General features: G+C 58.4%; 1 protein-coding gene across 11 annotated transcripts in view; it reads right to left on the bottom strand.

Annotated features, from left to right (window-relative positions):
• Positions 1–24,147: 24,147 nt before the first annotated feature.
• LOC142048789 (leucine-rich repeat and fibronectin type III domain-containing protein 1-like protein) overlaps positions 24,148–25,189 on the bottom strand; it is a 54,411-nt gene continuing 53,369 nt past the window's right edge. For 10 of the 11 annotated variants that reach the window (XM_075075992.1, XM_075075982.1, XM_075075990.1 and 7 more), the window contains one exon: positions 24,148–24,857. In XM_075075992.1, coding sequence (XP_074932093.1) covers positions 24,347–24,857 — 511 coding nt within the window. In that variant the 3' untranslated portion in view covers positions 24,148–24,346. The remainder of the gene's footprint in view (positions 24,858–25,189) is intronic. The other variant, XM_075075993.1, reaches the window with a different exon arrangement.

The raw sequence follows: 25,189 nt of genomic DNA, 5'->3' as shown, positions 1-25,189 counted from the left end.
GACGGGGCTTCACAGGGGCTGTTCCTCAGCCTGGGGGGAAGGGACTGTCCACTCTTGAGTGCATGGGGCCTCCACCCCAGTGCCATGCAGAGACAGCACGCTGCAGGGAGGCTGCCCACCTCCCTGGGGTGACCTGGGGCTGCCCACCAGGCTCTTCCGGAGCACAGTGGCGGCAGAGGGTGGCATTTGCCCTCCTGCCTGGCCTCAGTTTGGCCAGCGGCGTTTGTCCCAAGCCTGCAAGCCTGCGAGACTCCTAGGGCAGGAACCCCACTGCAGGCTTTGCTCGACATCACAGGGAAGCCTCAAATGGACTGCGTGAGGGCAGAGTCCTGCCCCGGAGGTCAGCAGTGCTGCTTCTGCCGGAGCAGGTGTCTGCTCCCAGGGCACACCAGCAGCTTCTCTCTTCCCAGGTGCTGCTCAACTACACCAAGTCTGAGAGAGCAGTTGTGCGGGAGAGAGCCCTGGGGAGGATTAGGGTGCTGAGCCGTTTGCTGGCTGACCATTTCACACGGGAGGTAGGGAGCCAGGCACCCTCCAGCCAGGCCATGTCCCCCTCCCTGTGCACCAGAGCAGCCTGCAGCTCTCCCCGCGCGGGGCTGCTGCCCACACAGCTGCTCTGGGAGCCACGGCCGGCACGGCCCTGCAAAGCCCTGACGCACCAGGGATCCAGCCCTGGACACACCCTTGGGTTCAGGGCTTTGGCGCCTGCTGCCTGCCCTCTACCCTTCTGCTGTTCTGCCTCCCTCGCCCAGGGCTGGAGCCACTTTGGAAGAGACACGCACGCCCCTGATGGCTATGGAGACATCCAGATCCCAATCCTGGGACAGCTGATGGGACGTCTCCTCCTTTTCTTATATTCTGCTGAAGAGCCAGAGTATATAGTTTACCAGGCTCTAGATCACCTCAGAGTGTTCATCAAGAATCAAAAACGTAAGAGAAGTTGTGGTGGCTTCATGTGTTCGCGCGCACACGGCTCCTGATGGGTCTCCTTCTCTCCATGACCTCCTTTGCCCCTCACAGCTGCTTCCCATAGCACCCCAGCTGTCATTTTGCTGCAGAAGCTGAATGCTCTCCTGAAGTGCAGGGTCTGCTCTCTGCTGCTCTCCTTCCACCCTCCTTTCAGAACCTTGAACCGCGCTCTTTTGTGGAGCCCACAGCCAAAGCTACTGCTGCCATGTCTTCCCAGTTAGTGAAGAGCAGATCCATCTGTGCATCACCCCGGGTGGTCCCTCCAGTGCTTGCAGCAAGAAGCTATTCCTGATGCCCTCCACAAACCTCCCTGACTGCTTGTGTCCTGCCATCTCGCAAGCAGATCTCGGGGCCCTTTGGTTAAGCTGGCTGGCAAAGCTATTGTGTCTTATTGACCCTTTCCTGTTTTCCCCGCTCTTTAGGCAGGGCAATGCTCAAGGATGAAGCACAACAGCTCCATTGGCACCTTGCGGAAACCTCCCTGCTTTCTTTGGACACCACTGAAGACACTGCCATGGTAAGGAGCTCCCCCCTTGCTGGGACTCTTGCCCGTGGCATCAGCAGGGGGACTTGTGTGAGCAAAGGCATCCAGAATCAGTGGGGCTGGTGGGCCTCACCTTCCCTGGTGAGAGGGTTCCTGCTGTCCCAGCGCAGGGACGATGCGAGGGCTGCTCTCCAGTGTCCCAGCAGAAGCTCCAGCCCTCCTGGCCGCCAGCAAGCCCCGCTTCTCTGTAGGGGCAAGCAGCACACTGTGCCCATGAGTCCAGCCTTCCTCCCTCACCCTGGGACCCCTCCTCTCATCCTCCCCCGCGCAGTGACTGCAACCCCTGCTGCCAGCTCTCCTGCAGGCGCTGCCGCCAGCACTGCCGGGCATCTCTGGCCAGGGCTGCTCGCACTGCCCCGCGAAGCAGCACCCCCAGGGCACTCGGTGTGACATGGCTTCCCTCCCTTCCTTCCTCCCACAGTCCCTTGCAAAATACCTCCTACCTTCGGAGAGGACAGACATCGTCCTTGTGGCCATCGAGGAGACGAGAGACTCCAGCATCTTTGACAAGGGGGAAGCAAGAAACATGCTGAATGTTTTCATGAGAAACCCTGACTTCTGGCTGGCAGATGTAAGTGGCCTCTGGCTGCATTGCCCTACCCTTCAGCCCTGTCAGGCCTTGCTCCTCCCTCCCTCCCAAGCCCAGGTGTAGGTGTCTCGAGCACCCGAAGCCACCTTAAGCCAGCAGGGAGGGATGGGAAGGGCAGCTGAGGAAATGGCTGCGCTCCACTGGCAGCACCATCCTCCCCTGTGTCCCCCCTCCAGGTGCCAAAGCTCATGAGGTGCCTCCACGAAAACCTGGAAGGCATCAACCGGGAGTCAGAGCAGCGGAGCGTGCTGTCACTGCTTCTCCTGCTGACCGACCGGTACCCCGCGCAAGTGGCCATCAGCCTGGTGAAGTTCTCTCCACCAGGACACAGGTACTGGCCCCAACAGCCATGAGGGCTTGTTCCCTGAGGGGAGAGGGACGCGGAGCCCCTCTGGCTGCCAGACCCAAGGAATGCTGCAGGACACCCCCGAGGAGCAGGGCCCTCCATCCCAGCACGCTTTCCAGCCCTGCTGGCTCCGCCAGGCCTGCAGCAGCCAAAGCTGGCCCAGGCAGCCCCGAGCCCTGCCACCATGCTCCTCCCAGCCCCGCGGGGAGCACCCCGTCAGCCCTCTCCTGCTGCCCGGGGCATCCCAAGCAAGGGGCAGGCTCTGCCTCCTGCGGGACCCTCCCAGGCCACGCTGCTGAGGCTGTGGCAGCCCTGCTCACCCAGCGCTCTCGCTTGCAGCACGGGCATGGCCGTGTGGGAGATGGTGCTTCGCGTCCCCCAGGCTTTGGAGAACATCTTAACGGGACTCCTCAGATTGCACCGGTACCAGTGGTGGCGCAATCTTCTCAGCTCCAGCAGCGAACCCACCTGCATCTTCCCCTTGCTTGTGAGTTACCAGAGAAGGCCTTGATCCCCTCCAGCGAGCCTCGCAGGCTCTGCCAGTGTCTCACTGCTGTGTTTCCTTCAGCTGATGGCCTCCGGCGAGTTTCCCTCAGAGGATTTTGGTGACCCGTCCCACAACGAGACCTATCGGAGGCACCCAAGCCTGGTCACAATCTCCCTGTTTCTCGGAGGCCTCATTGTGCTGTCACAGAGACCTGACATGGTGAGCAGGGTGTCATCAAGGGGAGCCATGCTGGCAGCCGGGGGCTGGGGCGCTGGGTAGGGCCGTGGCTCGGCCTTGGCTGGGAGTCAGGGGGTGGGTGAGCGCTCCAGATGCCCACCCTGCCGTGGTGGGGCCTGGTGGCTGCCTGGGGAGCTCTCCAGGCACACAGGGCTACCGAGCCATCTGCTGCTCAGTGACCAGAGCGTTTTTGCCAGGGTGCTCTTTGACCGTTTCACAAAAAGGAAACTCGTGTCTTTCATACAGGCGAGAAAAATGCAGGTCCTCCTGCCACACATCATGAAGGTGCTCGATGATGACAGCACGGAAATCAAGAAGGCGGCCCTGCTGGTCTTCAGAAACGTGGTGCCTCACCTGAAGAGGAGGCAGGCCAGCACCTTTGCTCTGGAGCTGGCAGAGAAGCTCCCACCCCTCTTTGACGATGTAAGGCTGATGTGGGAGACTGAGCCCCGCAGAGGGGCACTGGGCAATGACAGCTGCCCTTCAGCCCCAGACCTGCGGGCAGCCCCGCGGGCAGGGCCTTCTGCCCTCCTCGCTCCCCTGGGCTCTCGTGGGATGGCTTCTGGGCGTTGCAGCCCAGCGCAGCTTCCCCTGACAGCTTGGTGCCGCCAAGCTGCCATCACACCTGCCATGCTCATGCCCTTGGGCTAATGCTCACAGGGAGCCCGGAGTGGCTCTTTCTCAAGTCCCCCTCTCCTTCTCCCTAACAGGAGTCCGGCGAGACGAGAGAGCTCTCCATCAGCCTCTTCAGAGTCGCGGTGGAGACTGTGGTGGGGAATGGCAAGCAGAGGATGAAGGAGGAAGTGCAAAGATGCCTGCTCCCGCTCTTCTTTCGCTTGCACGATGAGGCGGACACCGTGGCCAAGGTAGAGATTTCAAAGCTGGCCAGTGACACAGGGAAGGGCGTGCTGACCCCTTGGGTTCAGGGGCAAGAGCTGCTGGCAGTCAGACTCTGGCAGTGTGTGTCACCTTGGGGTCCAGCTGCCCGAGGCACTGCGGACAGGGCAGAGCTCCCATCCGTCCCTGCACTGGGCCCACCACTGCCTTCCTCATCCCCCAGTGCCTCTTGCTGCAGAGCTGGAAGGGGAGGTGGGATCCCCTCCCACCCACGCTCCCACTGCTCAGCCCTCCTCCAGCACAGCCCATAGGGAGGGTCCCTGCAGACCCAGCGCAAGCACGGGCAGAGAAGCTGCCATGGACATTTCCAACACCTGCCTTGCCTGCTCCAGCAGGGCTCAGCAGCAGCCCGTGGCCCGTGAACCGTGGCGTGAACACATGCGTCCCTACGGGCTTCCCTGCTGCCCCTGCAGGTGTGGAAGGCCAGGGCTTTGAGCCTCAATGCCTGCCCCTCAGGGCTGTGCCCAAGAGACCCCCACATGCTTGGGACAGGGCATGTCCCGCCTTCCCAAGGCCAGGACCACCCCAGGAACAAAGCCACGAGGAGGGGGACGCCAGCTCTCCTTCCCCAGGCCGTGGTGCCATCTCCCAGCTTCTGCTGTTCTGCAGGCCTCCAGGGAAGCCCTCCTTGCTGGAGCAGAGCTCCTCAAGTGGAAACAGCTCAGACACCTGGTGCAGACAGAGCAGACATGGAGGATTGGAGAGTGTTTGGTGAGGACAAGCTGCAGGCCCCAGGGCCCAGGCTGGACGAGGGCTGCCCGCCGTGTCTGGGCTGTGGGCTCTGCACATGTGCCTCACCTGCCCTGCTGCAGCCCAGAGCCCACAGCCGTGAGCCGCAGCCGCCTTCCCTTCCCTGTGCGCAAGAAGAGAGCGCCCAAGGGCTCTTCTCCACGCCCCTCTCCCCTCCCCACACCCCGCAGGAGGGAAGGGTCTCAGCACCCCTGGGGCACCTCTGCCTGTGGCGCTCTCTGCTCCTCAGCCCCACAGGGCCCCCTGCTGGGAGACGGGAATTGGCTGGGGGGGAAGGGGAACGGGGAGGTGCTGGCAGGAGGGAGTGCTCCAGCCCACTGGGGAGGGACTGTGGCATGCCCATACCCTTCTGCTCTCTCCAGCTGGAGCAGGACAGGAGCAGGGCCGAAGGATACTGTCATCAGAGCCTGCCATACCTGAAGGATGCTCAGGCCCCCTTGCGCGAGGCAGCCATGAGGTTCATCGGTGAGCCACAGCCCCCGCAGTCCCTCTTTGGGCAGCCTGGCCCCAGTCCCCGCCGCTGCACTGGCACCAAGGAGCAGCCCTGCGGCTGCCCGAGCCCCAGCTGCCCCGCGCAGGGCCTTGGCCTCCCTCTCCCACCCCTGCCCACGCAGGTGGCCTTGGTGGCTGCCTCGCTCAGTCCAACCCCGCTGAGCTGCTGCTCTTCCCCGGGCTCAGCCCTGATGAGGGGGAGGAGGGCGTGCGGCCCAGCCGGCAGGGCGGGGGGCTGCGCTGCTGGGAGCGTGCTGGGGAGCAGGGGGGACTGACAGAGCTCTGTGCCTAGGGCTTGCCGCGCGGCCCCTGAGGGACCAAAGCAAGGAGAAGCTGGCCGAGATGTGCAGCGGTGAGTAGGGGCAGTGCTGTGTTGGCCGGGGCTGGAGGGGCAGGGGACAGAGCCTGGGCAGGGTGCTGCCATGGCTGGCCCTGCTCCAGGGAAGCGCTTCAGGGCCAGGGGAATGTGTCGGGGCATTTGGGGCATTCCTGTGCAGCAGCAGCAGCAGCAGCAGCCGCTTTCTCCTGGCCGGGGAAAGCGGCAGGTGGGGCTGCCACGGTGTGCAGGGGTTGCCTGGAAGCCTCTGCAGAGACAGCCCTTCATCTCACCTCTCTTTCTGTCACAGCCCTTCAGTCCCTGCAGGAAGACAGCGACCTCTCCATCCGTTCCCTGGCAGCTCAGACCGTCCTCAGCCTGAGCTCTCCCAGGGTGCAGGAAAGAGCACGACGCATCCTGCGAGCGCTGTGCTGCTGGTGCTGCTAAAAGCCAGGCAGAAGAGGTGCAACGTGCCTCAGGAAAATGCCTCTCTCTCAATAAAGCCGGAGCAACAAACGCCAAACCCCTGGTCTCCTTCACACGTGTAGCACCAGGAGCGTGCTGAGCAAACAGCATCCTTGCTGGCTGCTCCGGCTGCCTGCCGGTCACTCCCCCTCAGCACACCCTGGCTCCAGGCTTGTGTTACAAGTGTACCTCTCAGGGGGGCTCTCTCCCGGAGAAGCCACGTTTGTTGCCCCCTGGGCAAGTCTTTTCTTTAGAGAGCCAGAAGGCAACGGGGAAACGGCGGCCGTGAAGGCATCGGGATTGGCTGGAGAGCTTCCTGACGCTCCCGCTTTCCAGCAGCTCATGGCAGCGCAGCACCCGCTAACCCAGGGCGTCCTTGTACCAGACTCCCAGCTGCTCAGCGGGGACGGAGGGGAGCGGGACCGACAGCTCTCGTCCCCTGGGAAACAGGAAACTCAAGGGGCTGCCCAGCCTGAGGACTCTGGCAAACCTGACCATCACCACGTCTGCAGCTCTGCTCGTGGCTCCCGAAGCGCCTGCAAGGGCAGCCCAGCCTTTGCACCCAAAACCCAGCAGACATCAGCAAGGCGCTAACGCGATTTCTGCACTCGGGGGACTGACATGCGAGCCAGGGTAGCAGCTTTCCTAGCTTGCTTCTTCTGAGGTGTTGGTGATGCTGGGCCCGGCCTTGAGCCTGGCAAAGCGCATGGATCCAGGCAATCTCTTGGGGAAGGAAGGGGTGGGCGACTTCACTTTGCTATTAATACCTTGAAGCAAGTGGATTTGACCCAGCCACACCTTCTCAGCCACCCGCGGACAAGAACCACACCATGAGCGTGCACGTGGCCTGCTCAGCCCCACTCGGGCGCAACGTGGCGATTGTTAGCAATTCTGCCGCCTGGGGTTTGTTTTGGCGCCTCGGCAGTTTCTCAGCCTTCCAGGCTCTTTTGCTGGCGGGCTAGCAGGAAAAGCGGCGGCGTGCGGGGTGTGCCGCAGCCTTGTTGTCAGCCTGCCCTTGTCACCTTCGGCCAACGGCTCATCTGTTATTAGCAGAGGGCAGGACAACTGGTCACAGTGGAAGCAGCACATCCCTCAATTCACAGTGAGGGTTTCGCTGTTCAAAACGAGGCTTTCAGCTTTAACACCGGGGTTTGGACCCTAAAAGTGAGGTTTGCGGTCCTAACTAAAAGGCTTTGATGTGAAAAGAGGGTTTGGGTGCTTTAAAGTGATTCTTTGGGACCTAAGAATGAGGGCTTGTCCCTAAAGAGGTGTAGTTTGGAGCCTAAATGTGGTACATAAAAATATATAAAAGTGGGATATAAAAATGAGGCTTTGAGCCTTAAATACAGATTTGAAGCGTATAAGTGACGCTTTGGGACAGAAACCTGAGGCTTTGAGTGTTAAAAGAGGGGCTTGGGCCATAAATGTGAGGGCATGGAGCCCTAAAAATGAGGCTTTGACCCTAAAGAAGACAGGTTGAGAGCCTGAAAGTGAGGGTTTGGGACCTAAAAATGAGGCTATCATCCCTAATAGAGGGGTTTGGAACTTGAAACTGAGGCTTTGAGAGTTAAAAGAGGGGATTGGACCCTGAAACTGAGGGTTTGAGACCTCTAAATGAGGCTTTGTGTCTTTAAAATTGGGGACTGGACCCTGAAAGGGAAGGTTTGGAGAACTTAAAATGAGGCGTTGATCCTAAAAGACAGGTAGGTTTGAAGCCTAAAAGTGACGCTTTGGGACAGAAAACTGAGGCTTTGCGTGTTAAAAGAGGGGCTTATGCATAAATGTGAGGGTTTGGGACCCTAAAAATGAGGCTTGGACCCTAAAAAATGCAGGTTGAGAGCCTGAAAGTGAGGGTTTGTCACTTTAAAATGAGGCTTTAACCCCTAATAGAGATTAGAAGAGTGTATCTGTCACGCAGCAAGGGTAGGGCACGGGAAGGGTGGTCAGCTCCAGCCTCCCCGTGGGTCTGTGGGCATCGCAGCGAGGCCCCAGCAAGCACCTGCTGTTGCTGCTTCGCCACTTCCCCACGCCGTGATGGAGTCCGGCGGGTTTGCAAGCACAGTGCGAAGGTGCTAAGGGGGCTGGAGGGCAACCGCAGGGGTCCTAGAGGGGCTAGAGGACAAAGAGAGTGCCTTGGTCGCCATGACTGCCTCAGAAAGAAAGGGGTCCTCAGGGGCCCAGATGAGCCATGGGAGGCCCTGGGCCCTGACAAACCCCTCTGGAGGAGTGCTGAGGGGAGTGAGGTGGTACTGTAGAGTGGAGGGGGCCAGGCCCCAGTCTCGTGGGGTTTCATGGCTGCTAGAGGTCCTGCAGAAGAGGGGCCTGGGGTTGGCCCCAGAGAAGGCCCACGGTGGGCTTTTGCGCCCAAGCAGGGCCAAGGGAGGGTTCCTGAGGCTCAAAGGGAGGGAACAAGGAGGCGAACGGAGGGGTGCTGCGGGGACCAGGGGGCAAGCTGAGGCCTCTGGAGCACATCAAAAGGGGCACTGGGGCGCTGAGAGGTTCTGAGGGGGCAACCGCGTCAGGCTGAGGCAACGCCAGGGGCAACTGAGGCAACCGAGGGGTTCGGAGGGGACTAGCGGCTATGAGGAGGCCTCCAGGCCTCAGGGGACTGGAAGGGAAGCATAACAAGTCTCCAGGGGATCCGACGGCAAAAAGAGAGTCACCCCCCCTTACATTTCCGAGGCAGTTGGGGTTTAACCACCGCTTTCCCATGCAGTCCCCAGCTCTCCCCAGTTGCCCTCAGCCAGGCAGCTCGCATGCCCACACCCAGCCAGCTCGGGCAGAGCAGGGCTCTGAAGGTGCCTGAGCGTGGTCACGCTGGGCAGCGGCTCCTTGGCACCTCTCAGGCTGTCAGAGCAGGGGGCAGAGGCGGGAGCTCTTCCAGGGTCCCTTGGCCTTTGTTGGGGTGCCTCGGACTGCCTCCGTGGAACAGGCACGCTCAGGCAACAGCACCGTGACTACAGCTCCTGGCACGTCCTGTGGACCAACGTGGCCGCACAGCAGGCCTCTACCAGAAGATGACAGCTCCTGGCAGGCCCGGCAGGCCAACATGGCTGCCCAAAGGGGCTGTGCTGGAAGACTACGGCTGCCGGCATGACGAGGACCGCGGCCCTTCCCTTAGAGTTTATCCTGCTGGGTGCCAAACTTCCCCCTTTAGCCCAAAGCCCCCACAGAGGACGCAGCGCAGCCCTGCCGCACCGGCCCGGGGCTCCAGTGCCCCGGCGATACCACACAGCCATCCCCCAGGGGCAGCTCGAGCTCCCGCAGAGGGGTCTGGGGCGCAAGGAAGGCCTCCCGAGGGACCCTGAGTAGGCCAGTGCTGGAAGAGGTCTTCAGAGCGGGGAAAGGCTGAAATTGTAAGAGGGTGTCCTCCGTCATGGTCACAAAGCAGACCGAGAAGAAAAGCAGGGAATCTCCATTTCTGGGAACTTCCAAATCCCAAAAGGGCAATCTCAGTGGAAGAAGCTTAATCTCCTTTTCCCTCTTTTCCGCACAAGCTCTTCTTCTTTGCTGGGAGGAAGACAAGAGTTGAGCCGGCCCCGTGCCTCCCCAGGGGACGCCCTGCCCCTCCCTGCCCGGGCGGCGGGTCACAGTGGGGCCCTTTGACACCTCCCTTTGTGACACCCCACTGCGCCGCATGTGGTAAGTGCGGCTGCGGCCCCCAGCCCGCAGTGTCCAGCAGGACAGCGACGGGACAGGGCAGGAGCACGGAGACGGCGAGGAGCCCCCGAGCGCAGCCCACATCTTCCCCTGCTGCCGCTGGCAGCCCCGCGGCACCAAGGCGTTTTGCCAAAGCCTCCCCCTTCCCCACTCCTACCCCTATCCTCCATCCCGCAGCATGGCGGAGAGACCCCCCAGCCGCCCCAGGGTGGCCTGGCAGGAGGACAGGGCTCCCCAGGAGAGCAGCTCTCCACCGGAACCCTACGAGGTGTGCACGGTGCAGCCACTGCAGATTGGTGAGTGAGGGGTCCTGGTGGTCTGGGCAGGGCTGGGGCCAGCCAGCGCACCCTGCTCGACGCCAGGCTCACGTTTCCCCGGCACGCTGGCAGTGGGGGTCCCATGGGCGGTGGCCTGAATGCAGGGCATGCTCAGGGCTGGGAGCTGGCCCCGGCACAGCCTCCCCCAAGGAGGGAGAGAGCAGAGGGGACCCAGCTCCTGCTCCGGGGCACGGGCAGCCAGGGGCAGCTGGGCTGGCAGGAGGCAGCAACGCTGTGGGACGGGGACCTTTCCCGCCCATCTGCAAGGAGGTTCCGCAGCCTGTTGCACTGGGGGCTTTGCCCAGCTGTGCTGTGCTCCAGCATGGCAGCCCGCCTGCCAGGCATGGGAAGAACGCGCCAGGGGAGCAGGCACGGGGCTGGACGGAGGGCAGACCTCCCTCCCCTGCTCTACCCTGCCACCAGACCCTCCCTACAAGCCTCCCTACAAGCCTCCCTGCTCTCCTCCTCTATTAGATGCCTCGTGGTTACCTGTGTACCAAGACGAAAAGGAAACCGTGGACTTCATCCACGCCTTTGTCAGCAGCACAGAAAAGGTAACCGTCACCAGTTTGAACGTGGCTGTGCCAGCGTCTGCTGACAGGGGCTCTGCTGCCGGGCTGCCGGAGGTGTGCTGGCTGGGCAGAGCGGCTTCTCCCAGGTCGCCCACGCGGCACTGCACCACCAGTACTCCAGTCCTGCTGGCCCCGTGCCCCCCTCTCACGTTCCCTGTCTGTCCCTCTCTTCCTTGGCTGCCAGGACGAGGGACAGAAGATGGAGTTTCTTGACAGCATCTGTACCCTGTGCAGAACGGCCAGGTGCCATGGCTTGTCAAGGGGCCTGGATGTCTTCTGTGAGTGCTACGAGCTGGCAGAGAATATCAAGGTGAGGGGACACCCGGCGGCTCTTGGGAAGGGGGCAAGTCTTCCCGGCAATGGCTCCCTGTGAGAAGAGCACTTGGGCAGGGAGAGGGTCTGGGGGCGCTGGGTGCTGGCAGCTGCCGGGTGCCATCCTGCTTCTGCTCTGCAGGACCTGCTACAAGAGGAGCCCACGCACCAAATAGAAACAGCGGTGCGGCTGAAAGCCATGAATGCCATCGCCGAGTTGAGGTACCTGCCCATCCCTCCTGGGGACCCCTGCCCCAGAGGTCCAACTCTACCTGCACGAGTCCTCGAGGCACCGCTCCCAGCACCAGTCTCTGACAGGCCCCGCTCTCTCCCTGCAGCTCAGTGCAGACGGTGCTGGAGGGCAAAGAGCAAAGCCTCCTAGAAGCCTGCTTTTTGAGTGTCTTCTTGCTTCCTCCAAAAGAGGATATGAGCAGCCGGTTGGACGCTTTTCTCTACATCAAGGTAAGCACTGGGTGACCAACAAGAGCCCCCGGGCCACCCTGTGCTGTGAGATGACCAGAGATCCAAGGCAATGAAGGGTCTCAGCTTTGCTTTCCCACCCTCATCCCTTCGTCCCTTCGTGCACTTCCCGCGGGCCTGGTCCCATCCGGTGGCGCAGGCTGCTCTGCCCGCAGCACACTGTCTGCCCCTGCGTCTCTCCCGGGGAACCACAACGCAGCACGGGAGGCCTCCCTTGGCTCTGGGAGTTCAGATCAAATTCCTGGGGGTGAGAGGGACAGCAGGAGACACTGCCACAGCTCTTTGTCCTCCTTGCAGACCCTGAGAGCCATGGACAAGATGCTAGAGAGGGTGGTGCTGAGCTTTGCTGCCAACAGAGTCAGCGAGGAGCTGCAGAACATCTTTCAGGTCTGGCATGTGCAAAGACGGGGCTTCACAGGGGCTGTTCCTCAGCCTGGGGGGAAGGGACTGTCCACTCTTGAGTGCATGGCCCCCACCCCAGTGCCATGCAGAGACAGCACGCTGCAGGGAGGCTGCCCACCTCCCTGGGGTGACCTGGGGCTGCCCACCAGGCTCTTCCGGAGCACAGTGGCGGCAGAGGGTGGCATTTGCCCTCCTGCCTGGCCTCAATTTGGCCAGCGGCGTTTGTCCCAAGCCTGCAAGCCTGCGAGACTCCTAGGGCAGGAACCCCACTGCAGGCTTTGCTCGACATCACAGGAAGCCTCGAATGGACTGCGTGAGGGCAGAGTCCTGCCCCGGAGGTCAGCAGTGCTGCTTCTGCCGGAGCAGGTGTCTGCTCCCAGGGCACACCAGCAGCTTCTCTCTTCCCAGGTGCTGCTCAACTACACCAAGTCTGAGAGAGCAGTTGTGCGGGAGAGAGCCCTGGGGAGGATTAGGGTGCTGAGCCGTTTGCTGGCTGACCATTTCGCACGGGAGGTAGGGAGCCAGGCACCCTCCAGCCAGGCCATGTCCCCCTCCCTGTGCACCAGAGCAGCCTGCAGCTCTCCCCGCGCGGGGCTGCTGCCCACACAGCTGCTCTGGGAGCCACGGCCAGCACGGCCCTGCAAAGCCCTGACGCACCAGGGATCCAGCCCTGGACACACCCTTGGGTTCAGGGCTTTGGCGCCTGCTGCCTGCCCTCTACCCTTCTGCTGTTCTGCCTCCCTCGCCCAGGGCTGGAGCCACTTTGGAAGAGACACGCACGCCCCTGACGGCTATGGAGACATCCAGATCCCAATCCTGGGACAGCTGATGGGACGTCTCCTCCTTTTCTTATATTCTGCTGAAGAGCCAGAGTATATAGTTTACCAGGCTCTAGATCACCTCAGAGTGTTCATCAAGAATCAAAAACGTAAGAGAAGTTGTGGTGGCTTCATGTGTTCGCGCGCACACGGCTCCTGATGGGTCTCCTTCTCTCCATCACATCCTTTGCCCCTCACAGCTGCTTCCCATAGCACCCCAGCTGTCATTTTGCTGCAGAAGCTGAATGCTCTCCTGAAGTGCAGGGTCTGCTCTCTGCTGCTCTCCTTCCACCCTCCTTTCAGAACCTTGAACCGCGCTCTTTTGTGGAGCCCACAGCCAAAGCTACTGCTGCCATGTCTTCCCAGTTAGTGAAGAGCAGATCCATCTGTGCATCACCCCGGGTGGTCCCTCCAGTGCTTGCAGCAAGAAGCTATTCCTGATGCCCTCCACAAACCTCCCTGACTGCTTGTGTCCTGCCATCTCGCAAGCAGATCTCGGGGCCCTTTGGTTAAGCTGGCTGGCAAAGCTATTGTGTCTTATTGACCCTTTCCTGTTTTCCCCGCTCTTTAGGCAGGGCAATGCTCAAGGATGAAGCACAACAGCTCCATTGGCACCTTGTGGAAAACTCCCTGCTTTCTTTGGACACCGCTGAAGACTTTGCCATGGTAAGGAGCTCCCCCCTTGCTGGGACTCTTGCCCGTGGCATCAGCAGGGGGACTTGTGTGAGCAAAGGCATCCAGAATCAGTGGGGCTGGTGGGCCTCACCTTCCCTGGTGAGAGGGTTCCTGCTGTCCCAGCGCAGGGACGATGCGAGGGCTGCTCTCCAGTGTCCCAGCAGAAGCTCCAGCCCTCCTGGCCGCCAGCAAGCCCCGCTTCTCTGTAGGGGCAAGCAGCACACTGTGCCCATGAGTCCAGCCTTCCTCCCTCACCCTGGGACCCCTCCTCTCATCCTCCCCCGCACAGTGACTGCAACCCCTGCTGCCAGCTCTCCTGCAGGCGCTGCCGCCAGCACTGCCGGGCATCTCTGGCCAGGGCTGCTCGCACTGCCCCGCGAAGCAGCACCCCCAGGGCACTCGGTGTGACATGGCTTCCCTCCCTTCCTTCCTCCCACAGTCCCTTGCAAAATACCTCCTACCTTCGGAGAGGACAGACATCGTCCTTGTGGCCATCGAGGAGACGAGAGACTCCAGCATCTTTGACAAGGGGGAAGCAAGAAACATGCTGAATGTTTTCATGAGAAACCCTGACTTCTGGCTGGCAGATGTAAGTGGCCTCTGGCTGCATTGCCCTACCCTTCAGCCCTGTCACGCCTTGCTCCTCCCTCCCTCCCAAGCCCAGGTGTAGGTGTCTCGAGCACCCGAAGCCACCTTAAGCCAGCAGGGAGGGATGGGAAGGGCAGCTGAGGAAATGGCTGCGCTCCACTGGCAGCACCATCCTCCCCTGTGTCCCCCCTCCAGGTGCCAAAGCTCATGAGGTGCCTCCACGAAAACCTGGAAGGCATCAACCGGGAGTCAGAGCAGCGGAGCGTGCTGTCACTGCTTCTCCTGCTGACCGACCGGTACCCCGCGCGAGTGGCCATCAGCCTGGTGAAGTTCTCTCCACCAGGACACAGGTACTGGCCCCAACAGCCATGAGGGCTTGTTCCCTGAGGGGAGAGGGACGCGGAGCCCCTCTGGCTGCCAGACCCAAGGAATGCTGCAGGACACCCCCGAGGAGCAGGGCCCTCCATCCCAGCACGCTTTCCAGCCCTGCTGGCTCCGCCAGGCCTGCAGCAGCCAAAGCTGGCCCAGGCAGCCCCGAGCCCTGCCACCACGCTCCTCCCAGCCCCGCGGGGAGCACCCCGTCAGCCCTCTCCTGCTGCCCGGGGCATCCCAAGCAAGGGGCAGGCTCTGCCTCCTGCGGGACCCTCCCAGGCCACGCTGCTGAGGCTGCGGCAGCCCTGCTCACCCAGCGCTCTCGCTTGCAGCACGGGCATGGCCGTGTGGGAGATGGTGCTTCGCGTCCCCCAGGCTTTGGAGAACATCTTAACGGGACTCCTCAGATTGCACCGGTACCAGTGGTGGCGCAATCTTCTCAGCTCCAGCAGCGAACCCACCTGCATCTTCCCCTTGCTTGTGAGTTACCAGAGAAGGCCTTGATCCCCTCCAGCGAGCCTCGCAGGCTCTGCCAGTGTCTCACTGCTGTGTTTCCTTCAGCTGATGGCCTCCGGCGAGTTTCCCTCAGAGGATTTTGGTGACCCGTCCCACAACGAGACCTATCGGAGGCACCCAAGCCTGGTGACAATCTCCCTGTTTCTCGGAGGCCTCATTGTGCTGTCACAGAGACCTGACATGGTGAGCAGGGTGTCGTCAAGGGGAGCCATGCTGGCAGCCGGGGGCTGGGGCGCTGGGTAGGGCCGTGGCTCGGCCTTGGCTGGGAGTCAGGGGGTGGGTGAGCGCTCCAGATGCCCACCCTGCCGTGGTGGGGCCTGGTGGCTGCCTGGGGAGCTCTCCAGGCACACAGGGCTACCGAGCCATCTGCTGCTCAGTGACCAGAGCGTTTTTGCCAGGGTGCTCTTTGACCGTTTCACAAAAAGGAAACTCGTGTCTTTCATACAGGCGAGAAAAATGCAGGTCCTCCTGCCACACATCATGAAGGTGCTCGATGATGACAGCACGGAAATCAAGAAGGCGGCCCTGCTGGTCTTCAGAAACGTGGTGCCTCACCTGAAGAGGAGGCAGGCCAGCACCTTCGCTCTGGAGCTGGCGGAGAAGCTCCCACCCCTCTTTGACGATGTAAGGCTGATGTGGGAGACTGAGCCCCGCAGAGGGGCACTGGGCAATGACAGCTGCCCTTCAGCCCAGACCTGCGGGCAGCCCCGCGGGCAGGGCCTTCTGCCCTCCTCGCTCCCCTGGGCTCTCGTGGGATGGCTTCTGGGCGTTGCAGCCCAGCGCAGCTTCCCCTGACAGCTTGGTGCCGCCAAGCTGCCATCACACCTGCCATGCTCATGCCCTTGGGCTAATGCTCACAGGGAGCCCGGAGTGGCTCTTTCTCAAGTCCCCCTCTCCTTCTCCCTAACAGGAGTCCGGCGAGACGAGAGAGCTCTCCATCAGCCTCTTCAGAGTCGCCGTGGAGACTGTGGTGGGGAATGGCAAGCAGAGGATGAAGGAGGAAGTGCAAAGATGCCTGCTCCCGCTCTTCTTTCGCTTGCACGATGAGGCGGACACCGTGGCCAAGGTAGAGATTTCAAAGCTGGCCAGTGACACAGGGAAGGGCGTGCTGACCCCTTGGGTTCAGGGGCAAGAGCTGCTGGCAGTCAGACTCTGGCAGCGTGTGTCACCTTGGGGTCCAGCTGCCCGAGGCACTGGGGACAGGGCAGAGCTCCCATCCGTCCCTGCACTGGGCCCACCACTGCCTTCCTCATCCCCCAGTGCCTCTTGCTGCAGAGCTGGAAGGGGAGGTGGGATCCCCTCCCACCCACGCTCCCACTGCTCAGCCCTCCTCCAGCACAGCCCATAGGGAGGGTCCCTGCAGACCCAGCGCAAGCACGGGCAGAGAAGCTGCCATGGACATTTCCAACACCTGCCTTGCCTGCTCCAGCAGGGCTCAGCAGCAGCCCATGGCCCGTGAACCGTGGCGTGAACACATGCATCCCTACGGGCTTCCCTGCTGCCCCTGCAGGTGTGGAAGGCCAGGGCTTTGAGCCTCAATGCCTGCCCCTCAGGGCTGTGCCCAAGAGACCCCCACATGTTTGGGACAGGGCATGTCCCGCCTTCCCAAGGCCAGGACCACCCCAGGAACAAAGCCACGAGGAGGGGGACGCCAGCTCTCCTTCCCCAGGCCGTGGTGCCATCTCCCAGCTTCTGCTGTTCTGCAGGCCTCCAGGGAAGCCCTCCTTGCTGGAGCAGAGCTCCTCAAGTGGAAACAGCTCAGACACCTGGTGCAGACAGAGCAGACATGGAGGATTGGAGAGTGTTTGGTGAGGACAAGCTGCAGGCCCCAGGGCCCAGGCTGGACGAGGGCTGCCCGCCGTGTCTGGGCTGTGGGCTCTGCACATGTGCCTCACCTGCCCTGCTGCAGCCCAGAGCCCACAGCCGTGAGCCGCAGCCGCCTTCCCTTCCCTGTGCGCAAGAAGAGAGCGCCCAAGGGCTCTTCTCCACGCCCCTCTCCCCTCCCCACACCCCGCAGGAGGGAAGGGTCTCAGCACCCCTGGGGCACCTCTGCCTGTGGCGCTCTCTGCTCCTCAGCCCCACAGGGCCCCCTGCTGGGAGACGGGAATTGGCGGGGGGGGGAAGGGGAACGGGGAGGTGCTGGCAGGAGGGAGTGCTCCAGCCCACTGGGGAGGGACTGTGGCATGCCCATACCCTTCTGCTCTCTCCAGCTGGAGCAGGACAGGAGCAGGGCCGAAGGATACTGTCATCAGAGCCTGCCATACCTGAAGGATGCTCAGGCCCCCTTGCGCGAGGCAGCCGTGAGGTTCATCGGTGAGCCACAGCCCCCGCAGTCCCTCTTTGGGCAGCCTGGCCCCAGTCCCCGCCGCTGCACTGGCACCAAGGAGCAGCCCTGCGGCTGCCCGAGCCCCAGCTGCCCCGCGCAGGGCCTTGGCCTCCCTCTCCCACCCCTGCCCACGCAGGTGGCCTTGGTGGCTGCCTCGCTCAGTCCAACCCCGCTGAGCTGCTGCTCTTCCCCGGGCTCAGCCCTGATGAGGGGGAGGAGGGCGTGCGGCCCAGCCGGCAGGGCGGGGGGCTGCGCTGCTGGGAGCGTGCTGGGGAGCAGGGGGGACTGACAGAGCTCTGTGCCTAGGGCTTGCCGCGCGGCCCCTGAGGGACCAAAGCAAGGAGAAGCTGGCCGAGATGTGCAGCGGTGAGTAGGGGCAGCGCTGTGTTGGCCGGGGCTGGAGGGGCAGGGGACAGAGCCTGGGCAGGGTGCTGCCATGGCTGGCCCTGCTCCAGGGAAGCGCTTCAGGGCCAGGGGAATGTGTCGGGGCATTTGGGGCATTCCTGTGCAGCAGCAGCAGCAGCAGCTGCCGCTTTCTCCTGGCCGGGGAAAGCGGCAGGTGGGGCTGCCACGGTGTGCAGGGGATGCCTGGAAGCCTCTGCAGAGACAGCCCTTCATCTCACCTCTCTTTCTGTCACAGCCCTTCAGTCCCTGCAGGAAGACAGCGACCTCTCCATCCGTTCCCTGGCAGCTCAGACCGTCCTCAGCCTGAGCTCTCCCAGGGTGCAGGAAAGAGCACGACGCATCCTGCGAGCGCTGTGCTGCTGGTGCTGCTAAAAGCCAGGCAGAAGAGGTGCAACGTGCCTCAGGAAAATGCCTCTCTCTCAATAAAGCCGGAGCAACAAACGCCAAACCCCTGGTCTCCTTCACACGTGTAGCACCAGGAGCGTGCTGAGCAAACAGCATCCTTGCTGGCTGCTCCTGCTGCCTGCAGGTCACTCCCCCTCAGCACACCCTGGCTCCAGGCTTGTGTTACAAGTGTACCTCTCAGGGGGGCTTTCCCCCGGAGAAGCCACGTTTGTTGCCCCCTGGGCAAGTCTTTTCTTTAGAGAGCCAGAAGGCAACGGGGAAACGGCAGCGTGAAGGCACCGCGATTGCCTGGAGAGCTTCCTGACGCTCCCGCTTTCCAGCAGCTCGTGGCAGCGCAGCACCCGCTGACCCAGGGTGTCCTTGTACCAAACTCCCAGCTGCTCAGCGGGGACGGAGGGGAGCGGGACCGACAGCTCTCGTCCCCTGGGAAACAGGAAACTCAAGGGGCTGCCCAGCCTGAGGACTCTGGCAAACCTGACCATCACCACGTCTGCAGCTCTGCTCGTGGCTCCCGAAGCGCCTGCAAGGGCAGCCCAGCCTTTGCACCCAAAACCCAGCAGACATCAGCAAGGCGCTAACGCGATTTCTGCACTCGGGGGACTGACATGCGAGCCAGGGTAGCAGCTTTCCTAGCTTGCTTCTTCTGAGGTGTTGGTGATGCTGGGCCCGGCCTTGAGCCTGGCAAAGCGCATGGATCCAGGCAATCTCTTGGGGACGGAAGGGGTGGGCGACTTCACTTTGCTATTAATACCTTGAAGCAAGTGGATTTGACCCAGCCACACCTTCTCAGCCACCCGCGGACAAGAACCACACCATGAGCGTGCACGTGGCCTGCTCAGCCCCACTCGGGCGCAACGTGGCGATTGTTAGCAATTCTGCCGCCTGGGGTTTGTTTTGGCGCCTCGGCAGTTTCTCAGCCTTCCAGGCTCTTTTGCTGGCGGGCTAGCAGGAAAAGCGGCGGCGTGCGGGGTGTGCCGCAGCCTTGTTGTCAGCCTGCCCTTGTCACCTTCGGCCAACGGCTCATCTGTTATTAGCAGAGGGCAGGACAACTGGTCACAGTGGAAGCAGCACATCCCTCAATTCACAGTGAGGGTTTTGCTGTTCAAAATGAGGCTTTGAGCTTTAACACCGGGGTTTGGACCCTAAAAGTGAGGTTTGCGGTCCTAACTAAAAGGCTTTGATGTGAAAAGAGGGTTTGGGTGCTCTAAAGTGATTCTTTGGGACCTAAGAATGAGGGCTTGTCCCTAAAGAGGTGTAGTTTGGAGCCTAAATGTGGTACATAAAAATATATAAAAGTGGGATATAAAACTGAGGCTTTGAGCCTTAAATACAGATTTGAAGCGTATAAGTGACGCTTTGGGACAGAAACCTGAGGCTTTGAGTGTTAAAAGAGGGGCTTGGGCCATAAATGTGAGGGCATGGAGCCCTAAAAATGAGGCTTTGACCCTAAAGAAGACAGGTTGAGAGCCTGAAAGTGAGGGTTTGGGACCTAAAAATGAGGCTATCATCCCTAATAGAGGGGTTTGGAACTTGAAACTGAGGCTTTGAGAGTTAAAAGAGGGGATTGGACCCTGAAACTGAGGGTTTGAGACCTCTAAATGAGGCTTTGTGTCTTTAAAATTGGGGACTGGAGCCTGAAAGGGAAGGTTTGGAGAACTTAAAATGAGGCGTTGATCCTAAAAGACAGGTAGGTTTGAAGCCTAAAAGTGACGCTTTGGGACAGAAAACTGAGGCTTTGAGTGTTAAAAGAGGGGCTTATGCATAAATGTGAGGGTTTGGGACCCTAAAAATGAGGCTTGGACCCTAAAAAATGCAGGTTGAGAGCCTGAAAGTGAGGGTTTGTCACTTTAAAATGAGGCTTTAACCCCTAATAGAGATTAGAAGAGTGTATCTGTCACGAAGCAAGGGTAGGGCACGGGAAGGGTGGTCAGCTCCAGCCTCCCCGTGGGTCTGTGGGCATCGCAGCGAGGCCCCAGCAAGCACCTGCTGTTGCTGCTTCGCCACTTCCCCACGCTGTGATGGAGTCCAGCGGGTTTGCAAGCACAGTACGAAGGTGCTAAGGGGGCTGGAGGGCAACCGCAGGGGTCCTAGAGGGGCTAGAGGACAAAGAGAGTGCCTTGGTCGCCATGACTGCCTCAGAAAGAAAGGGGTCCTCAGGGGCCCAGATGAGCCATGGGAGGCCCTGGGCCCTGACAAACCCCTCTGGAGGAGTGCTGAGGGGAGTGAGGTGGTACTGTAGAGTGGAGGGGGCCAGGCCCCAGTCTCGTGGGGTTTCATGGCTGCTAGAGGTCCTGCAGAAGAGGGGCCTGGGGTTGCAAGGAAGGCCCCCCGAGGGGTCCTGCGTGGGCTGGAGCAATCCTCACACAGCTACAGAGGCAAAGGGAGGAGTCCTGAGGTTGGACTGTGCCCGAGAGCCCTCCACTGGCCCCAGAGAAGGCCCACGGTGGGCTTTTGCGCCCAAGCAGGGCCAAGGGAGGGTTCCTGAGGCTCAAAGGGAGGGAGCAAGGAGGCGAACGGAGGGGTGCTGCGGGGACCAGGGGGCAAGCTGAGGCCTCTGGAGCACATCAAAAGGGGCACTGGGGCGCTGAGAAGTTCTGAGGGGGCAACCGCGTCAGGCTGAGGCAACCCGAGGGGCAACTGAGGCAACCGAGGGGTTCGGAGGGGACTAGCGGCTATGAGGAGGCCTCCAGGCCTCAGGGGACTGGAAGGGAAGCATAACAAGTCTCCAGGGGATCCGACGGCAAAAAGAGAGTCACCCCCCCTTACATTTCTGAGGCAGCTGGGGTTTATCCACTGCTTTCCCATGCAGTCCCCAGCTCTCCCCAGTTGCCCTCAGCCAGGCAGCTCGCACGCCCACACCCAGCCAGCTTGGGCAGAGCAGGGCTCTGAAGGTGCCTGAGCGTGGTCACGCTGGGCAGCGGCTCCTTGGCACCTCTCAGGCTGTCAGAGCAGGGGGCAGAGGCGGGAGCTCTTCCAGGGTCCCTTGGCCTTTGTTGGGGTGCCTCGGACTGCCTCCGTGGAACAGGCACGCTCAGGCAACAGCACCGTGACTACAGCTCCTGGCACGTCCTGTGGACCAACGTGGCCGCACAACAGGCCTCTACCAGAAGATGACAGCTCCCGGCAGGCGCGGCAGGCCAACATGGCTGCCCAGAGGGGCTGTGCTGGAAGACTACGGCTGCCGGCATGATGAGGACCACGGCCCTTCCCTTAAGAGTTTATCCTGCTGGGTGCCAAACTTCCCCCTTTAGCCCAAAGCCCCCACAGAGGGACTGCTTTGGTGGCCGCGGAGTGGAGGCTGCACCATTTCACACACAACAGTCCACTCTCCTGACAAGCCCAAAAGCCACGCTGGTTGTACCGGACTCCTCAGGCAGGGACATTGCGGTCTGAAAGTATGGAGCGAGGGATGTCATGTTGTCTGCTTGTGAAGAGCGGTGTTCCTCCACCACGAAACCTACCCTGGTACAGCAGGATGCGGAGCAGCGAGGGCAGGACGTGGTCTCCTGTGGAAGAGTGATGTTCCTCCAAACTTCAGGCACGTTTGATGGGAGAGGCCAATGCCCCAAAAGACAACAGCAGGGAGGCAGCAGGAATGAGGGCATGAGCTGAGAAGGAACACTGCCTTATCTGTGTCTCCCCCCTCAGCTACTGCTTCGCTGTCAGCCCCTGTTCACATACAGTTGCCCTCACAGCCCTGGTTATGACATTCTTTCTGGGCATATCTCCCATTTTTTCCCCTCCTGAAGGAGCAATTGCTTCAAGAAGCAGCTTCCTGCTTCTTTCCACATTTTTATGCTTCTACAGGGACATCAGGATTTAAAGAGACATTCTCCAATAACCTCAGCCTCTTAAAACAACCTGGAGAGACACACCAAACCCCAGTTCCATTTCCAGGGGAGACATTCTTAAATCCCGTATGTCCCTGCTCTTGCATACAGGCAAGGACGGTGCCAGCACAGCTTATACTGGTTTGACGCTCTTCCCCTAATGATAAGATAGAACCTGAGAACAAGACAGAACAGCGGTTACAGAATGGACTAACATGCTGTCTCTGCCCATGGTCCCAGGGCCAACAAAGGAGATGAGCTTGGCTGCTGTGATACCCATGTTAGGTACATACTCTATGAAGTGTCAAAATACAGCATTTGCAGCTACAGTCCCTGAACCCCACCTGATGCTGCTCAGCAATGAAGTATTTTTATATTTAACAAGTAGGAACCGAATAAAAGGGCACGACAGAAATTGCTACTGGCAGAAAATGCCAGGATATTACCAATAAACAGATTTAATGTATAGGTGGGTTGAGCTACTCATGATACTCATAGCAATCAGGCTGCAGTAATTAAGAAAACCGTGTTCAAATTCCAGCATTGAATTTTGTGTCTGGCCAAAGGGGAATGAATTTGGCTCTCTGAAAGAGGTGGGGATTGCAAGAACATTTCAAATCGGTGACCATAAGCAGGTTCAGGTGGTTGTACCTTATGAGCGTCAGTGATGAGTCTGTGTCCCTGGAAGGCAGACAGAGGCTGGAGGAAAATCCTGGAAAGCACAGGCCCAATCACCATCATCTACATAACAAAAAGCATCCATTTGCACAGTTGCATACACAGCTTTTTTTTTTTTTTTTTAAAGCAAACTAACATGAGTGTTGCTGTGTAGTCTTACCTCACTGTCACAAATATTCCTGAGAAGAGAATCCCTTCAAATTACTTTTTCCTCCATTTATGTTTGAGAATCAGAACAGAGGCCTCAGCAAATTTGTGCATCACAGAAACATAAAAATACCAAAAGCGCATCGTACTTTAGCAGTTAGTAAGACTAACTATATTAAAATATAGTACTTAATTGCTGTGGAATTGAACAGCTTTTGGCTGTCTGCCAGGTAACTTTTCTCGGTCCGTTCTTTCATAACCAAACAGGAGAAATATTTTGAGTCCGTTAAAGGGACAATCTCACGAAAATATACTTTTCTTTCCATTAATTGCTAAGTTGTGACACAAACACCTTAAAATACACACGCCAGTCACTCAGCTTGCAAGCCTCTCCTGCCAAATCCTTTTGCATTCCGTTTCTTGAGGTTTAATAAATAAAAGATATTCATGTTTTCTCTTGTTTTGCTTTCGAAGACAAGTATCAAAAGGGCACCAAAAAAAAAAAAAAAGTCACCAACCAACGAGGATGGCAGGGGGAACGTTGTTTAGTTGAGGTCAGCAGCTCCACGCAGGCTTTGTAAAAGTTATTTCAAAGCCTAAACTTTGGGCCCGTCTCGATCTGACAGTATCCCTTGAAATAAAAGGAACAGTTCATTATTCAATATGATGCATTCAAATGACTTGACCAGACACATTCACATAATTCATCTATCAGCCACTTACATTACACTTCATGCATTATTACAGAAATAAGAGACTAATATCAAAGACATCTGAAGATGCAGTGTCACAGTGTCACATAGTGCAATGTGCCTCAGGACACGGAAGCTTTAATCTGTGGGTCCTCAATCAACAAATTAATCAACAAAAAGAAGAAAAAAAATAACCTTCAGCAGTACACTTTCAGAGGGGGCGACTGTGGCATAGTTTTCAGCACAGGAAAAACATGCACAGTGAAACACATCTAATTGCAACCAGTTTGTGAGGTTTTACAATTCAGAAAGAACAAAACCAGGTCGTCTTCCTGCCCAAAAAGGGGTAAGCCTGACTACCAAGAACAAGCAGAGGTTTCTCAAAGGCACAGTCTCAACAGATAACAGCTGTTACAAAGCAAACGATACGAGTTCGTAGTTCTGTGCCACTGAATAATTGGGAGAATATACTAGAGTGCTTAAAGTACTTTCAATTATATATTTTTTTATTATTTATTTATTTAAGGAGTACCTTTTATTCCATGGGGAGCCTCTACTAATTTTCCTTCTTTCATGAGCAGCATGATTACAACATACCTATGGCAAAAAAAAAGACTCACTATTGAGAAGCTAGTAACTTCTTATAACAAATCATTCCTTGAAGAGATGAGTAGTTGAAGCTGCTAAGTGGCTGTGCTGTGAGAGAGGAAGCCTGAGCATCCTGAGAGTACAGTTTTGTGGCCTGTTGGTAACCAATGGAAAAAATAGTACATTTCACCAAAGACAAACCTTGTAGAATTTAGCTATGCTGCTGCCTGGATACCAGAGGTGTATGCTATAAAAGAACCAGTAAAAAAATCTTGTAAATCACACAATTATATTTAATATATTGAAACAAAATAGTTAAGAATGCAAGAACTGTATACAGATTAAAAAAATATTTTTTAAACCATCTGATCTTAAAAATAGACAATAGTAGTGAAGCTTAAAATACAACCACTCGCATTAAAATGTTTCAAGCAATACCACCTTGTTGTGTCCTGTTCCATCAAATGGCCATTAAGATAATGCATCAGTTGTTAAAAAGGTTGTGTTGGTTGGAGTCACTTTTTCACAATCCAAATCTACAACAGTTTTTCCTCTGATGGAAAGGCCCGAACATTCCTGGTGCAAACTTTCCCTCCTCTCTGAAAGTTTTGAAGTGGATCGAGCCATCGAGCCACTTTGGCTTCCGTTGGTTTGAGAGCAGACGTTATTAACTTTAGTGGTTTTATTTTTGTGGTGGTTGTTGTAGACTTTATATTTCATGAGGAGGATGAAGATGAAAACAAGAACTGAAGCCACAATGATACCCCCAATAATGATGATCATGGTTCCTCCAAGAAACTGCGCGTGAAGGGATCGGCACTGTTTGTATTCTTCCTGGGTTGTGAACTGCACGCATCCGATCACCCTGGTTGCGGTCAAAGATGTCAATCCATCATCATAAACAGCAAGAACACAGAGGTCGTACTCACGTCCTGCAACCAGATCAGTCAAGAAGAAGGATTTACTAGCAGCTGGAATCATCCTGGAAGAGAAAATGAGTACAGTAAACATCCATGTTGATCGAGCTTAAGGAGAGTTCTTTTGACTCTCAGTGTCACTGTGAGGAAATTAGCAGAGCAGAAGATGAGCACAGCAACCGGCACAAGCAGCAAAAAGCTAGCGTTCCCTAGCTTCTTTGGTCGGGATGGAAGACACAGATTTTAGCAATGACAATATCTTTACCTCGGCCGTTTCAAACAAACGTGGCCTAGAGTGCAGACGCTTACCAATGGCCAGAGAAGTCACCTTTAACCTATTGTTTTGATCTGCATTATCTTAAGTTTCCCCCATTTCAGCATAAAAGGGCAGAATGGA

Source organism: Phalacrocorax aristotelis, chromosome 27 (genome assembly GCF_949628215.1).
Source record: "Phalacrocorax aristotelis chromosome 27, bGulAri2.1, whole genome shotgun sequence".
Classification (NCBI taxonomy): Eukaryota; Metazoa; Chordata; class Aves; order Suliformes; family Phalacrocoracidae; genus Phalacrocorax; species Phalacrocorax aristotelis.
This window is presented reverse-complemented; position numbering and strand designations above follow the sequence as displayed.